The sequence below is a fragment of the Ailuropoda melanoleuca genome, chromosome 1 (assembly GCF_002007445.2).
Source record: "Ailuropoda melanoleuca isolate Jingjing chromosome 1, ASM200744v2, whole genome shotgun sequence".
NCBI lineage: Eukaryota > Metazoa > Chordata > Mammalia > Carnivora > Ursidae > Ailuropoda > Ailuropoda melanoleuca.
In genome coordinates, this window is record NC_048218.1 from 36,632,785 (window position 1) to 36,650,374 (window position 17,590).

General features: G+C 32.5%; 1 protein-coding gene across 1 annotated transcript in view; it reads left to right on the top strand.

Moving 5' to 3' along the window:
* CADM2 (cell adhesion molecule 2) overlaps positions 1-17,590 on the top strand; it is a 309,124-nt gene that overhangs the window by 234,515 nt on the left and 57,019 nt on the right. Inside the window, exon 8 of the mRNA XM_034656944.1 lies at positions 2,842-2,961. Within this exon, the coding sequence (XP_034512835.1) occupies positions 2,842-2,961 (120 nt within the window). The remainder of the gene's footprint in view (positions 1-2,841; positions 2,962-17,590) is intronic.

Consider the following 17,590-nt stretch of genomic DNA (forward strand, 5'->3'; position numbering starts at 1 on the left):
TAGAAACCTCTCCATTATACTCATAAGAGATAAAATATACTCTCTGTACTCTAATATACACATATATGCATATATATTTAAGTTTAGAGATAATGAAGTTCTATCTTAAAGTGCTTTCATCCATTAAGTGGGGATAATAATAGACAATTCATAAATTCATTGTGATCTTTTATTACTGATCACAATAGGATCTATTTAGTGAGCCTTCCAGGCCTGTTACCCAAATTTCGCTCTTTTATAATAGAGCTGAAATAATTGGATAAACAAGAATATATAAAAAGGATAAATGAAAATGTTTAAAATTTTTCAGAACACATAGGATGAAACGAAGTTAGTATTGATTAAAAATGTAACAGTGACTGGGAGAGATTTCTTATTCGACAGGTACTTTTCTTGTCCCAATTGTCAATTGGCCAAGATGTTTTCCATCAGATTTCTTTCAGCAGATTTGTTTTCAGGTTCATTTGAAGTCAAGAAGGAAGGATGAGAGAGAATGATGGGGTGATAAAGTAGGAGTCAGAGTATGAACAATAATGATTTGTAGTGTCATCTGTCTGGGCACTTTAAAAGACTCTAGGGTGGTTCTCTTAAAGTAAATTTACAATTATTAAAACTATTGCTTTTTTTTTGGTTCTTTATTAGTCTAGGAAAAACCCTAAATTTCATGCATTTTCACATTTACAGGAAGTAAAGATATTGTTTGGTTTATATAAAAATATTGATAGTACCTGAAAATATGTAGACTCTCTTCAAAACAAATCAAGATTTATTATTATTCATTTTTGTTGATAATGGAATAAAGAAAAAAGTCCACATAATGTTTTTTTGGCTAACCTAAAAAATGAACAAACAACACCAAAACCTGTTATTTGTATTCCAGTTCTTAGGAATTGAATGATATTAGCTGATTTTGAAAGCCTGCTTTTCAGATCTAATGGAATCTTATTTTAACTCATTGGCTGATAGCAAATAACCTAATACATTATCATCTGTGCTAGGTTTGGTAGTATCAGTTTCTTTACATGGAGTTTTAAAGGGCTAATATCATTATATGTTCTTGTATTTGATAGCCCTGTAAGACATTTCCTTTTGCACAAATTAAATACATATATTTTGAGATCCTAATGAACAAAGGCTTACTAGACGACGAAGAATGTATTATTTTCTGCTTTAGGTATGCATGAAAATTAAAATTACTCATGTTTTTTTTAATTTAGAAAATGTCTTTCATTTACCTCCAGCCTTCCTAAACCATTTAGGAAAGCTTACATGAAAATAAGAAGGTATTATAAAAATTAGTAAATAAGAGGTAGATGTGTACATATACATAATATTTATTTAGTGTGTAATGTTGTTAAAGTCAGTTCTATTTTATGATCATGGTAATCGCACACCAGGCAATACCCATTTTCTCCAGTGATTAATGTAGCACCATTGAGTTTTTAGAAGGTTGTTTTCTTAATTTGACTGTCTAGGAAGCATTTTCCCTGTTGAAAAACAGGTGTAAACATCAATACCCAAGATAAGAGAGCAAGCTCCTACTGTTTTCTGATGTCTCCAGTGTAGAGAATCCAGCAGGTTCAAGTCTGAGGATTGAGTAAGGCTAATTTATCAGAAGTAAAAAACTAGAAAATTTTTGGTGTGACTCAAAGAGTTTAGCTGAGAGAATGACAGGAAGCCTTTTAACAGCAAAATAATCTGTCAAACACTTTGAATATATAGGGACTGTGTGGCAAACATGTGAAATCAAACCCCAGCACAGTAATTATAGGTAATTTGTGAACTGTTTCTCATTTCCTCGCTGTGTAAATTATATGCCTATCCACTTGAGACAAGATTTGACTTTTTGAGAATCTTACTGAGGTCTGTAACTTGACACTGGCTACATTGTTTCAGTGTTTGCTACGTTGCTCTTCAAATATTCAGCCAGTTTTGAGTGAAAGGAAGATTTTGGTGTAAAATTCTGTTAGTCGTTCTGTTTATTATGTTTTCTGTATTGGAATCTAATGTTAACTTTCGGCAACTTTGACTAATTATGGGTAAGGGGTTGAATATTATGGTTCAAGTCTATGTTCGATCACCTCTCCTATGTATGCCAAATAAAATAAATCATAAACCTTTCAGAATATTGGGTTCCATGCTAGTTGACTCAATACTTGTTAAAGACTCCTAGGTACTGCAAAATTATTAGAAGGCGTTACCAGCTAATCAGGGTAAGAATTGCAAGATTCTAAGCTGTACATTAACATCATTTGTGAGAAAAAGAAAAGCAAAGTAATAATAATAACAATTAGCTTCTTATTTTGTTTGTTTCTAAAGATTGCTGTCATCTTATTTCCCACCATTAAGTTTTCCTAAAAGAAAAAATCAAAAAGCATTTAACATGCATATACTCATCCATCATTAACATTTTCTTTAATCTTATATGGTGGCGTTATTTGTGTTTATTTCTGTTGTGTTTTTTCTTTGTTTACTTTGACAAAGCATGTCATTTTCTGTTTTACCTATTTGTATTTTGCTACTGCATGTCACACTTTTTTTAAATGACTCAGTGAACAAATGAATTCTTGTCATTTTAAATTTCACTCAAAATATTACAAACAATCTGCTTATTCTCAAACATCGCTCCAAATTTTTGCTTTGTGTGGGAGCAGGAAAAAGAAGTGAACACAAAAAAATGACAAGAACTGTGAGGTACAGCCAGCTTTGTACCTGATAATCTGTGTAAGCCTGTTAAAGTTAAACCTAAATAGGACATATGTATTTATAATTTGAATCATTTGTGTTTCTCTTTTGTTTGCATGATATGATTTTGTTTTATATTTTTTTTCCACTCACCAGATGTTCCCAACACTTTGCTTCCCACTACTATCATCCCCTCCCTTACCACTGCAACAGTCACAACCACAGTAGCCATAACAACCAGCCCAACCACATCTGCAACAACCAGCAGCGTAAGAGGTACAGTATGCTTCTTTGTTATGGCCTGGAAAACACATTAAATGAAGCTTTAAAGGGTTTTTTAAAAGGGTAGAAAAATTGAGATCCAATTTTACTTAATTATAAGAAGTAATTAAGTCACCTAAATTACTATCAATTAGGGTTATTGGAATAGAATATGAAGCAAGATGGTACATTTTAAATTTTTTAGTGCCACTTACGACTATTATGAAAATATTCCAAAATATAGGTTAAAAATATATGGAGCAAACAATAGCAAATTTAAATGTGAACATGGGACACTTTTTTTTTTTTTACCTTGCCTTGTAAGTGTATGCAAAGAGATAAGATGTGCAAGGTTGCAGAGGTAGCTTTTGCTTTTTAAAGATCTTTGTTTAATGTTAATGACTTATTCTTCTGCCACTGGATTAAAAATACCCACAGTGTTGAATGTGTTCTCAAAATTGGCGTAATTCATGGGGTCATTATAAACTATTCGCCACGTGGAACTTTTAAGTAAATATTCAACATGTCATCCTAAAGTGATTCTCTGAGTATCTATTTAGTCTACTAACAGAATGTTCTAAAAACTAATATGGGTAAAGCTGTCCAGGATGATAGGAATTCATTTGGTTCCATGAGTAATTTCTGGTATTGGTTTATTAATAAATATTCTTGCCTTAAGGAAAGCAACCTTGAAGAAATAGAATATTTAAAGGCAAAAGATAATTGCATTATGGTTCAGAAATATAAAAAAGGATTCCTGAGCAGTCATTAGGTGGTTAGTAGGTGTTGAAGAAATTTTAAAAAATTTTGTGAGTGCATTATAGGAAAACAGATTTTAAACTTAATTTTTGCATAAACAATGTTCAAAGAGAATCTGTCCTATTTAAGTCTGTCTTTTTGTATTTATACATGTTTTATGTCATGTTGGCTATACTAATATGTGTTAAAGTTAACAATTTAACTTGAAATCATGGGGACTTTACATTAATATATGTTAATTAGAGTTGTACTAAGTACTGGCTTAACATTATTTTCCTTCACTTGTAAAGATTGTTCAATTAAACAGTTTTTCTTGGGATTTTTATTAATTTTCAAGATTAAATTGAGTTGCTAGCTTTGATGTAACAGTTATCAGAGTATTTTTCTTTTGCTTCTGAAAAATATCTGATATTAGATAATTATTAATTTTTAATAGTCAACTCTATTATATGATATATTATTAATAACTTAAGTTTGATGATAATAGCTATAAGAATTTCTCAAACGTTCCTATGTTTATTTTGGTAGTATTAAGCAAACTGTATTTGAGCTAAGTCTACAAGAATTTAAAGATCTTTCTCATAGCAATTTATATGGAAATGGGGAAAAAGTAATAAAAATGAAAAAAGGTAAAAAATACTTTGTGATATTATATGAAATGAAAGATGCCTAAATTTTTACTTTGCTTCAGTTTATTATTTTTCCAAAGGTTTTTACAAATAGCAATTTAAATGAAATGCAATTAGTGCATGCTAACAAAATCTCTATGATAATAAGTTCTGACTGTACAGACAAATCACTTTGATGGAAGAGGATGGTGACATTGACTTAATTTTTTTTTGAAGACCTACTTTTAACATTTAAAAAAAGTTCCTAATAGTCAATTATTCCTACTTTCTTCGAAAACATTTATTGAGGACTTCCTATATATATATGGGATCATGCCAGACAATAGTTATGGAAACTAAACATGTTGTATCTAAAATCATTAGCAATTAAATTAATGCATCCTTCCCAAATAACCAGTGTCTGTGCTTGATGAAGGAAAAGTATTCATGCCCTTTCTGAGCATATATAGCTATGCACACCCATCTTAGAATAAGAGAAACATGTTTTATTTCAAAGTGACGTGTTTAATAGCATCTTTTATATTTGTTCACATGCATCTTAAGTGGAATCTTACTTATTGCATTTTAACCAGCCTGTTAAAATGAAATAAATTTTCTACTTTTTCTAGTAAATTCACTTTTGACAAGGTTTCCTAAAATGTTCTGTGAACTTCACACCATGGACTTTAAAGATGGTAAAGAATTAATCTTTTCTGCAGAGGAACATTACAAACATCGGAGAAGACACACACCATTCCCTGTTATTTTTACTTAACAATTAGAAGATATTTTTCAAAAGGCACCAAAATGTGTGGGAAAAAATGTATTTTATAAGTTAGGCAATTCATAGTAGTTATTTTGTATAGAAAAAAATAGCAGCATTGACATTAAATGTTAGTCTAATGCCTACTTTTCTCTCCCATCTTCAACCACGGAGGGCTGGGAAAAGTCATCAAGCACACCTGCATTGTTAATGTTCTAGTCCATATTTGAGGGAGTGGAAGACTCAGTCAGTACATAAACTATGTTATGAATTATTTTATGTATTTATCTGTTTAATTTCCATTTACTAGAATGTGAAGGTCATCAGAGCTAGGACCTAAATTGTCATATTCACTTTTTAAATTTTCAATTTGAGTACAGTTGACATACAATGTTATGTTAATTTCAGGTGTACAGCATAGTGATTTGACAAGTTTATACATTATTCTGTCCTCACCGCGTGCACTACCATCTGTCACCATACAGTGCTAGTACAATATCATTGACTATATTCCTTGTATTGTGCTTTTCATTACTGTGACTTCTTCATTTCATAACTAGGAAGCCTGAATCTCCCACTCCCCTTCACCCATTTTGCCCACCCACCACCCCCTTCCCCTTTTGCAATCATTATTTTGTTCTTTGTATTTATAGGTCTGATGCTTTTTGTTTGTTTTATTCATTTCCTTTTTTATAGATTCCACATATGAGTGAAATCATATGGCATTTTTCTTTCTCAGTCTGACTTATTTCACTTAGCATAAACCCTCTAGGTCTATCCCTGTTGTTGCAAATGGCACAATCTCATCCTTTTTTTATGGCTGAGTAACATTCATGTGCATATGTACATTTGTGTGTGTGTTGATGTATATACCACATCTTCCTTATCCATTCATCTATCAATAGATGCTTAGGTTGTTGCCACATCCTGGATATTGTAAATAATGCTGCAGTGAACATAGGGTTGCATATTTCTTTTTGAATAAGTGTTTTCATTTTATTTGGGCAAATACCCAGTACTGGAATTATTAGATCATATGGTATTTCTATTTTTAATTTTTTGAGGAAGCTTTGGGGTGCCTGGGTGACTCGGTTAAGCGTTTGACTCTTGATTTCTGCTCAGGTCATGATCTCAAGTCTGTGAGATTGAGCCCCACATCAGGCTCAGCACTGGGCATGGAGCCTGCTTAAGGTTCTCTCTTTCCCTCTCCCTCTGCCCACCCCGCCATGCTCTTTCTCTCAAAAAAAAAAAAAAAAAGATCATTTTTTTGAGGAAGCTCTATACCAGTTTTCACATTGTTTAGAATTTTGTATACTATCTTTTTACAATTGTATGGTATTCCTTTATTTGTGTATTGTCTATTAAATTAGAACTTTCAGATGCAATTATACTTCAAATGCAATTCATTTATAAATTAGTAAAAGACCTTTCAAAATCATGGTTAAAAAAGTATTGTAATAAGAATATATTGCCTAAGAAAAGGTGAGAACTAAAGAGAACTCAGTATTTTCATCTTTTTAAGTTTTTTTAAGTTTACTTGTTTCAGCTCTTTCATTCAATAATCTAAAGTAACTATATTTGATTTTGTGAGGTTTAAATCTTATTTCTTCAAATTTCATAGACTATAACATTTACCTATCTATATATTTAATAAATTACTGCAAATAAATTGCCATTCATGTCTCTATTTACACTCTTTCACTGTAACTTTTCCATCCCAAGATATGATAAACATACAATTTAAAATACATTTAAAGAATCACACCTGTGGCTGTATTAGAAATCAAGGTGAAATAGAACAAAAGAATCTCCTCAAATCATTAGCCACAACCTTGAGAATTTTCACATCTCTTCAGTTTGTACATAAAACTCATTTCTGTTAGGAAGAGGAACTTCAACCATATGGAACAAAAGCTAGCAATTTGCACTATCTTGTTACAAATAAAGGTGCTAAGACATGGAGAAGCCAGCAAACTGGAGCAGTCCTGGGCAAGATAGGAAAAAATGTGCCCTAGAGGCATCTTTGGGTGTGAGTTTTGGTTCTTCTATTCACAAGGTCTTTGGGCTTGGACAATGAATCAAATTGAGCCTCAACATTTTATCAGAAAAATGAGAAACACTTGATAGAAACACTTAATTCCCAGCTTGTCTTGAGGATCAGATAATATCTAGAGTTCTGGAAACATAATCAGCACTCAGTGTATAATAGGATTATTTTTCAGTTCTTCTTAATCAAACAAAAGTGTTTATCTATAGTTGTATCATGCAATTACTGAAATTATATATATATAAAATTATATATATATATATATATAAAACTCTGGCAAGGTTTTTTCGGTGTTAGTGTACTGATTACATTTAAGCCCAATTTTTTATTAATTATATGAAAAATTACATAAAGTGTTACTAGAGCATATAGAATTTATCTATCCACGAATATAGCAATAGTTTATAAACTTATTCTGGATTTATATCATATATTTAAAATCTGAACATTTTATAGATCTCTTAAAAATGTTTTCTATTACAAAAGACCATTGCTACAAGACATTTTTAATTTCTACTTTTGGAAATTGCAGGATTTTTTAAGTCGATTANTAAGTCGATTAACCCTATCATTCAATTCACATGGCATATATATAGTCTCACAAATGTTTCTTGTGTTTTGTTTTTTTTTCTCTTGTATCACTGTGATAAATGTTAATGAGTTAAATATGATCGTTTATGAAATGGTTCCAAATGAACTGATGTGATTTCTAGAATTAATATTATTTTAGCATGAGGTGTTTAATTTGAAAACCTTTTTCATTTTGATACAGCTTTAATTTCATAACTATAGGAATCTTTAGCAATATCCTCACTTTACAGGTAATAATATAAAGGTATTGAAAATTATATATATATAAAAATATATAAAATATATATAAATATATATATGAGACAATGACATATAACAATGGTTATATCTATTTATCATTATTTTTTTAATTAGTATTCATAAGTGGGTATTTTATATTTATCAAGACAGAAAAACTTCTGAACTTCTAATCTGTTTCTGGCTCTGCAAAATTGTTATCTTTCAAGTACAAAAATGAGATGATAGATATAAAAATAAGATATAAAACATCTGATATAATTCCTGTCCTAATACTAAGGGTCTGTTCAAATACTTGATGCATTTCAATACTTCAAATAGGGAAACATAATTCCAAACTTGACAAAATTTTTTAGTCTATCTTTGTAAACATCTAAATGAATTATTAGTTCAAATATAGATTTGGGTTTATATTAGACTTTGAAATGGAAAAATAATTTTATAGTAATAAAATTATATCATTTGTCTAGTAATCTTAACCAATTTATTAATTATAATGAAACTAATTGCAATGGGACCTTATTTCAGCATGACATTGGAAAACAAAAACAAAGGACATCTTTTAAAAATTTAAGAACGTGACCATTATCAAACTAACTACAACTGGAGTAAAACGACCAAACACACAAAATTTAAAGATGGGTGCTGTTGCATTGATTGTGGCCTATTGATAGTAATGATTTCAGATAGGAATGTCTGAGGCACTGTCCTGGGTGGGCATACTTGTAGGAGCCCCCACAGACATTTACTCCACCAGGGCCAATGCTATGGCTGGACTAGCCCTTGTGGTTCTTATTATGAGCTCAGAATGCATTTTAGCAAGAAACTTCAAATGAAAAGTTTTATTACTCAATTCTTGGAAGGCCACACAATGAGGTCACAGCCAGAAAGAGAGAGAAAGCGTGCATGGACCTGGTGCTCTGCCATTACTAGGCTGTCTAAAGGATTTGGGGGATCACTAATTGGTGAATTTGAAGCATAAGAGTGGGGATGAGGGCACAGGAAGTAAGAAATTGGGTTACTCAAAGTAGTTACCTAGGCTATCCATGGGTTTCTGAAAGAGGAAATTTCACAGATGGAGCAGCTTAATTCCTTATCTTGTTGTTTGGCTAGCAGCTATGTATCCTACTGCAGGCAATATGTTTATTCAAGGTGAGTGTCTTTTGAAATGAGTACCTTGAGAGGGCACCTGGATGGCTCAGTCTGTCAAGTGTTGGTTCAGGTCTTGATCCCAGGATCACAGGATAGAGCCCTGAGAGGGGCTCCCTGCTCAGCAAGGAGTCCGCTTGTTCCTCTTCCTCTGCCCCTCTCTCTCACTGGCTCTCTCTCTCTCACTCTCTCTCTCAAATAAATAAATAAATAAATAAAAATCTTTAAAAAAAAAAAAGAAGTAAAGAAATGGATACCTTGACAATGAAAAGCTTAATGTCACACTCTTCCACTGAAGGTTCTCAATTCTTCACTATTAAATAGCATGATAAATTTGTTACTTGTGTTTAAAAATGTAATATTAAGGGTGCCTGGGTGGCGCAGTTATTAAGCGTCTGCCTTCGGCTCAGGGCGTGAACCCAGCCTTCTGGGATCGAGCCCCACATCAGGCTCCTCTGCCGGAAGCCTGTTTCTTCCTCTCCCACTCTCCCTGCTTGTGTTCCCTCTCTCACTGGCTGTCTCTCTCTGTCAAATAAATAAATAAAGTCTTTTAAAAAAAGTAATATTAAGTGAAATATTTTAAATCATCTGTGTAGAATAGAATGAATTTTAGCAATACACCATAGCTCTTTCAGCCCATATGCTGCCATTGCATTTTTAAATCATGTGAATGACATTAGACTTAGTTATTTAAATGTAAATGAAGTTAGGGACCTGTTTGACCATTAAGGATAATCCTAAAATATTACTATCTAAAAAGGTCTTAGTAAATACTTTCTTCTCTCAAAGTTTCTTGACGTAGGGGCGCCTGGGTGGCACAGCGGTTAAGTGTCTGACTTCAGATCAGGGCGTGATCCCGGTGTTATGGGATCGAGCCCCACATCAGGCTCTTCCGCTATAAGCCTTTCTTCCTCTCCCACTCCCCCTGCTTGTGTTCCCTCTCTCACTGGCTGTCTCTATCTATGTCAAACAAATAAATAAAATCTTTAAAAAAAAATTTCTTGACGTAATCTAAGTGACTTGTAAAAAAAAATCATTAACACAAAGTTAAACACTAGCAAATAAAAAAAAAGTTGCTGAACTATTTACTTTGTGCCAGCACAGAGAAATTGAGACAAATTGTAAAATTCCACACATATTTAATATGGTCATTTTTAATGAACTACAATTCCCTAAAATGCTGATTATGAAATAGTATTTTTGTATGCAGATTTATTTATTTTGATCGATGTTTCCTTTTTCTGGTCTCAAAATACAATAAGCTAAAGTAAAATAAACACAATATGCATACATGTGTCCCCCAAACCACTGTCTGAAAAATTTATTTAATTAAATAAGGTTTAAAAGCAATAATGATCTGACCTATGCTTCTATTCTCTATTTCCTTTATATCAAAAGAAAGTCTAGTCTAACTTTATCTTATTTTTATTTGGTTTTATTAATGTGTCACCTCCTTCCCTTTTTGGTGTAGATACTTTAAAAATTGAATACAAAATCATAAACATTTAACAGAATAAAAGAAAAAGTCAACACTGAGAAAGAATAAATGGAGTAAAAGCATTATAGCTCTGAGTTAGTCACTTTAAATGCACACAAATAGAGCATTTGCAATGGTAAAATATATCATCTAGACACAGTTAAATCCCAAAGTGTGCAAATCAAGAAGTTGTTTATGAGCTTGTATTATGAGTGTTTAGCTATTAAAAATGTTTCTGGTTTTATTGGTGGTAATAAAACACAATTTGCATGGTGTTGTGAGCTTTTAAAAATTAAGTGTCAATATGTTGGGTTTTTTTCACTTGGCAAAAATTAAGTAATAATTCAGTCTCCAGATGGTCCATATAGAGAGACCTGCTTATCTGCAAAAAGACAGGTTTCCACATTTAAGCTGTAAGTGTGGCTAAATTTCCATTAGTCTTTTTAAAGACAACAATTATTATATGAGGTTGACGCAGATTTAAAATTAAATATTGAAACATTATAATGAAAATAGGCTACTAAAATGCTTCTTGCTTAGAAAGAACGAGCAACACAGATGGTCCATAGCTGAGGGCACTTTCAACCTTGCTACAAGTATTGCGTTGCTAGTGAAAAGGGAGAGGCTACAGGGTGGGCATGGGAGGGAATGCTGACTGGAGGACCCCATCTCTTAGTAGCTACGGACCCACACATTTGAATAATGGCAGTGTTTCAGTTTAGGTTATTCCAAGATAGCATAGAATGCTAAGGTCATTTTGTATTCTAGTAGATCTTATGTGGAACAAGAATGCATCTCTTTTGTTATGTATAACCACTTCCAAAACTAAATGAAGCATTTGACTCTAACTTGTATGAAGATGAACTCTCGCAAAATTTGAAAATCCTTAAATATTTACCTATTTCTTTATAGCATTTGGGAAATAGTTGAGGAAAACCGCTACTCTTATTTTCTTTCCAATACGACCTATTAAGGGAAGCAGTACAATTATGCTCTATTCTATTTTCTTTTTTTTTTTTTTAATTTTATTTATTTATTTCACAGAGATAGAAACAGCCAGTGAGAGAGGGAACACAAGCAGGGGGAGTGGGAGAGGAAGAAGCAGGCTCATAGCGGAGGAGCCTGATGTGGGCCTCGATCCCATAATGCCGGGATCACGTCCTGAGCCGAAGGCAGACGCTTAACCGCTGTGCCACCCAGGCGCCCCTCTATTCTATTTTCTAAGGGCACTCTTGTGTTTTGTGCAATTTAAAACATCAAACATTTTTAAGAATTTTATTTTAAGCTTGTTTATTTCTTTGGCATAGATCAATTTAAACAGAAATCTTTGTTCCCTTAGTTTATATTCCTTCTAAGTAAACAGTTTTACTAATATTGTCTTTGCTTCTGTAAATGTAGGAGTGTCTTAATTGATTTTATGGTAATAATTCTAGATTTTATATAATCTAATAATATACACATTTCCTGCAAAACAACATGTAAGAAAGAAAAGAAAATGTTCCCTAGTAGACTATGTGCCATTTTCTGGGATTCATCTTTATATAATATGCATATACATACAAATATTAAATTTAACATTTTCCATATTTAGGATATTCCAGAAAGCGGATCACTTAAAAAATACCAGGACTTCGTCACTTATTATTAGGATGGTGATCTGTTTTATATTTTAACAGCTTACCCTACATAGATGAATTAATGTGTTTCCAGAACATCTCTAAAATTATTTTTAAAATCATTAATAAACTAAACTGGTTGTATCTTTCTTACTAACCAATGAATTAAATTTATGAGCTATGCCTTTGAAGCTGAAAAGATTGCTGGCACTGCCCTTGCTTCTTTGACACTCCACATGAAACACAGTTAATAACCTCCTGTGTTAGCTTGGTGAAACGCTGAATTGATACTAATTATACCAACTTTGGGATAGAAGGTGACCTTGACTTCCGCTGGAACTTTCTGCCAGGACAATAAATAAGAGCAAATGCCACAAAGCATGACTTCTGAGAAGGGTCTAATACAATCTATTAACTCTGGGGAGTTTGTGGAATTACAATAAGTGCTTGAATAATTGTAATATTTTAAAACATATCTTGCTTCAATAATACAGTAGTTTTTTTTTTTTATTTCTCTAGATTTCAAATAATCTCCCATTAGCTTTCCGTAAGCATTTAAATTAGCGGTGGCCAGAAAATTTAATGCTACTTGATGCAAAGCGTGTATAAGGTGATTGTAAGGCAAAGAGACAAGATTTTTCTGAATGATTTCTCAAATATGTCTATAATAGTTACACAATTTTAGTATCAGAGCTGCTCTATGCTAAAGGTGAGATAACACTGACTTTTAAGGGAAAACATGTCTATAAAATGATTAAGAAAAATGACTAAGAAAAAAGTATTGTCCCAGAAGGTACACAGGCTTTAACTATTATACAAGAAAACCTGTTGAGGCCAATGATGTGTACCAGCTTCACAGTTAAAAACTTGAGTTCAGTAGTTCTGAAAAGGGTCAGCGAAGTTACTATAAATGCTAACAAATTAGTAAGACCAGAAATCAAACTTTTTTTTTAAACCACTATTGTTCAAAGGATTACATTAGTGTAAAGGGAATTCTGCTCAAAGTGTTCGGTATAATAAGTGGAATACCTAATTTAAGTCCAGTTTATTCCTCATTTTAGGAAAAAAAAAAGAGATGAACTCAAATAGTCCCAAGACTATTTTATTTAACTCACTAGTAAGCAAAGAATGCTGATCCATGAGTATTTAAATAGAGAAAGAAAAAGCAACTTTAACATGAGGAACTGCAATAGATTCTTTGAGAAACATACTTTTTTGAAAGTGTTTGAACCACGTTTGTTGTCTAAGAACTAGGTTCCATAATGAAAAGCAGGAGGGTCTTCTAGAGCAGTCTGTGTTAAACTGGATAAGTTGCAATGGTCTTAACACAATTATTTTTCTTTTTCCTTGAAGTCACGTTCTTTAAATATTGATTATAAACTTTTTATGTCCCTAGTTTAGATAGTGTGTTACTCAGAATAGCGGCAGGAATTGATGACAGTCTCAAAAGAGCATAGCTAAAGAGCGTTTAATGAGGAGACTTTCACAGAAGTATGGGCAGAGTTTGGGAAACTAATATGGGATGTAGAGGCACACGAGAACTCGCAACAGCAAGGTGCTGTGATCAGCTCTGGACCTGAAGGGCCAAAGGAAGTGAACAGGACTATTCTAGATAGAGAAGAATCAGACCAGAAAGGGGGCAACTTAAAAAGAGCAGTGGCCAAAGAGGGATCCAGCCAGTATCCAAACTTCGGTCAGGTGAAGACACTAGGAGAGGAGGGATCAGTATTGAACCGTTTCTTCTCCTGTCTTCCAGTATCTTTCCATTAATCCAATTCCAAGAAAATCAGAGGTCAAGGAATCTGGGTGGAGCAATGCAGAGAAGTCAAGCTCCCAGAGCACAGAGCAAGGCAGAAAAAGGTGGAGGGTGGATTTGGGGACCAAAAGGAAAATGAACAGCAGAGACACATGGGTGTTATCTTATTGGTTTAGAATATGTCATATAATCTGTTCACCCTGGGCAGCAGCAGTCAGATTTTATTTTAGTTTTGGATTTTTCTCATAAATATACATATCACAAGTCTATAACAGAACACTAGTCATGAAGCTACTAATGGTGGTAAGATAGCAGCAGTCCAATTCACTTTAATATATAATTTCCTTTTCCAGGATACCGTTGGAGAGAGACAAACACTGTCAACGTAGAGAGCAGATTATGAAGTTTGGTAGGGCTGGCACTGTTGTGAGATACAACAAAATCTTTTTTAAAAAAACTATTCTTATTTAAATAACTTACTTTCCAAGAGGAAACCATTTTGAATCTTGGTGTGAGGAACACCCATTCAATTCATTGAGTAGTGAGAGTTTTCTCATTTCAAATATTCTCAAATCTTCTTGCATAGATGCAAACTGTTTTATTTGAATTATTTTCAAAAACTTGGTTACAGGGGGTAGAGGGAGCTCTAAAAATGAGTTAGCTGTAAGTTAATAATACATTGATACAGATATGTATTATTAACTTTCTATTAAAAGAATTTTAGTGTCACATAGACAAATAATTTTCAGTCTGGAGATAATAGCTTTTCAGAAAAGAAAATCATTTTCTTGAGAGAAGATTTTAGAAGCAGCAATCACAGTCTTTAATATATTACATGATATCGCTGCCTTTGATGTTTTTAAAGTATGTGTACTTTATTAATTCAGTGAAGTTGGCAGATTGGAAACTTGTAAAGTAAAAACAATTCAGCTTGTTTTCAGTCTGAAGTTAACTGTCTATGGCACAGCTTGTGCCCGTAGCATTTTACCACTGACAGGCCAGAAAGTTTTGTTGAAAATAGGATATTAGAGTCATTTTTAAAGAACTGGGAATAACAGTCTAATTTTTCTGGTGTTTCTAGATATCCTATCCCCTAGTTCTGAGAGTTAGCTGGAAATTGAGCTCTGTATCTCAAAATGCTTTTTTAGGGAACTGAAAACAAATTCTTATATACTTTTCTCTTAAACCTACCAGGTTAAAGACAGACACATTGCATCTTAAATCCAAGTCAAAAGAAGAGAATGTGCAAATTAGAAGTCCTAGTGGTTCATTTTACTACTTCATTTTCATATTTCTAATTTCTCAGTTTAATATTTGGTAATATATCAATGTAGATTTTTCCATGACAATGTATAATGTGAACTTTTTGAGTAACTTTTAAATTAAACGGTGCTTTACTAAAAGATAAAAATAGTATACAACACAGTTTAAATGTATAGTTATGTTTCACTGGGTTAACAACAAATACTGTATATGGACTCAGCATGAGACAGTGAAATTAATTGCTGGAAGCAGGATATTTTGGTGTTATCCTGACTTGGCCTCTTGACATGTGATCTTAGGCAATGCAATTCATCTCTCTATCCAAGGGGCTATGTGAATTTCAAGGTGTTTCTCATTTCTTGAATTCTATGAAATATGATATGCATATCTGAGTCTTTCACCAAGATTTCAGAGACCAGCATAGTTTCTAATGTTTTCAATCAGAGCTTGGGGACAAAATCTCTTTGCATTTGAAATGATTGAAATAATTTCTTTAACATAATTCTATACTTCCAAACTTCATTTAGGTTTGAATGTTCTGAAAGCTAAAAGATTAATATGAATTACTAGATTCTGACCACAATATATAGCTTTTTGGTCACTGTTTCCTAGCCATATGCCCACTGAAAGGTCATCCATACTATCTGTAAAATTTTTAACCTCACATTATGGTGGTAAAATAAATATTCAGTTCTGACTGTGATGTCTGTAAAACTAATGCAAATGGCCCATTTTCATAGTTCTGTAATTGAGTCCAAAGTCTCTGTTGATCAAATGCTTTGTAGCCAATGTCCACAGTTTACACAGACTTTCTGATACTATTTTCTCTTAGGATTTAAGACTGATCTATTTGTATTGGATTAAAATAGTTATAGAATAAAATGGTGGAGAGCATGGCCTCTGCCGGACTCGTATTATCTGGGCTCTTTTTTTCACTTTGCCACACTTGAGTTTTGTGACATTCCTTAAACTATGTCTCCATTTCCTGATCTAAAAAATGCAGATAATAATAATAGCATCAACCTTATAATGTTATTTTTGAAACTAAATATATCTATGCATTGAAGTTAAAACTACCTTGGTTGGACTGCCTGGCTGGTGCAGTCTGTTGAGCATCTGACTATTGTTTTTGCCTCAGGTCATGATCTCAAGAGTCCTGGGATCAAGCCCCCGCCCCCCAGGGGCTCCTTGCTCATCAGGGAGTCTGCTTGAAGATTCTCTCCCTGTTCCTCTCCCCCTACCGATGTGCTTGCTCTCTCTATTTCTTGCTCTCTCTCCCTCTCTCTAAAATAAATAAATAGGTCTTTTTAAAAATGCCTTGCTTACAACAACTACTCAGTAAGTGTTAACTTTTATAATAATTATTAACAATTTACTTAAAATTAACCATCTAAACAACATAAGATAAAAATTGCTGTTCTTTTCTGTCAGTGAGATTAACTACTAACTACTAGGTGAAGGCTGCAATGTGTGATAAATAGACCATCCTTTAAAATCACGTAAGTCTCCTTCAAAATCTGGAACTTCAGGGTTTCTGTTATGTGATTTACAGTGAGTAGGATAAAAGAGTCTCATTGCATTTTCTAATTATTCCATTTGGCGTATTGTCATATAAGTCAGAAATATTTTTAAACTAACATAATCTATTTTATAACTAATTTTCTTTACCAAATATTAACACATTTAAATGGTCTTCAGTAGCAGAAATATCTAGTTTAGAGACCAGGTGCATGATACTCAAGTTATACTGCTGTTTCTGTTTCTCCATCTCTAAAATGATGATATTCATTTACTTGTAACAGGTATTCTAAACATGAAAACAAGTATTCAAATTTTCTGTTGCTATAAAATGGGTGGTTTTCTAAATATGGGGCAGCTATTATTAGAAAATATGTTGAAGGTATATCATTATTCATTTAAAAAATTGGGGATTTGTTAACAATTTTTAATATATTTTAATTAGTGCAATTTAATATTCATCTTTGATATATTGACCTAATGAAGCCACTTACTCAGCTTAAAACTGACCATTACTAACTTCAGTTAATTAAACTATATTTAAACTCCTCCAGTAACATCAAGAACTCTGTGAAATGTTTGAGAAATTATCTAAACACATTCAAGATTTGGCAGACTTATTTATCATTGATTAGCTAAGTTTCAAAATTTTTAGCTTTTTAATATAAAATATTTTTCTATATGTCTCATTTTAAACAAGTTCATCACAAATAAATTAGTTGAAACATGGTAAGCAAAATGAAAGAAAAAATTTGTTCCTTAGCCCATGCTCTTGAGTTACATTATATTTGCAATGTATAGCATATATTGTATATAAATATATAGTATATATTTTTTTATACAAAAAAAATTTTGATGTG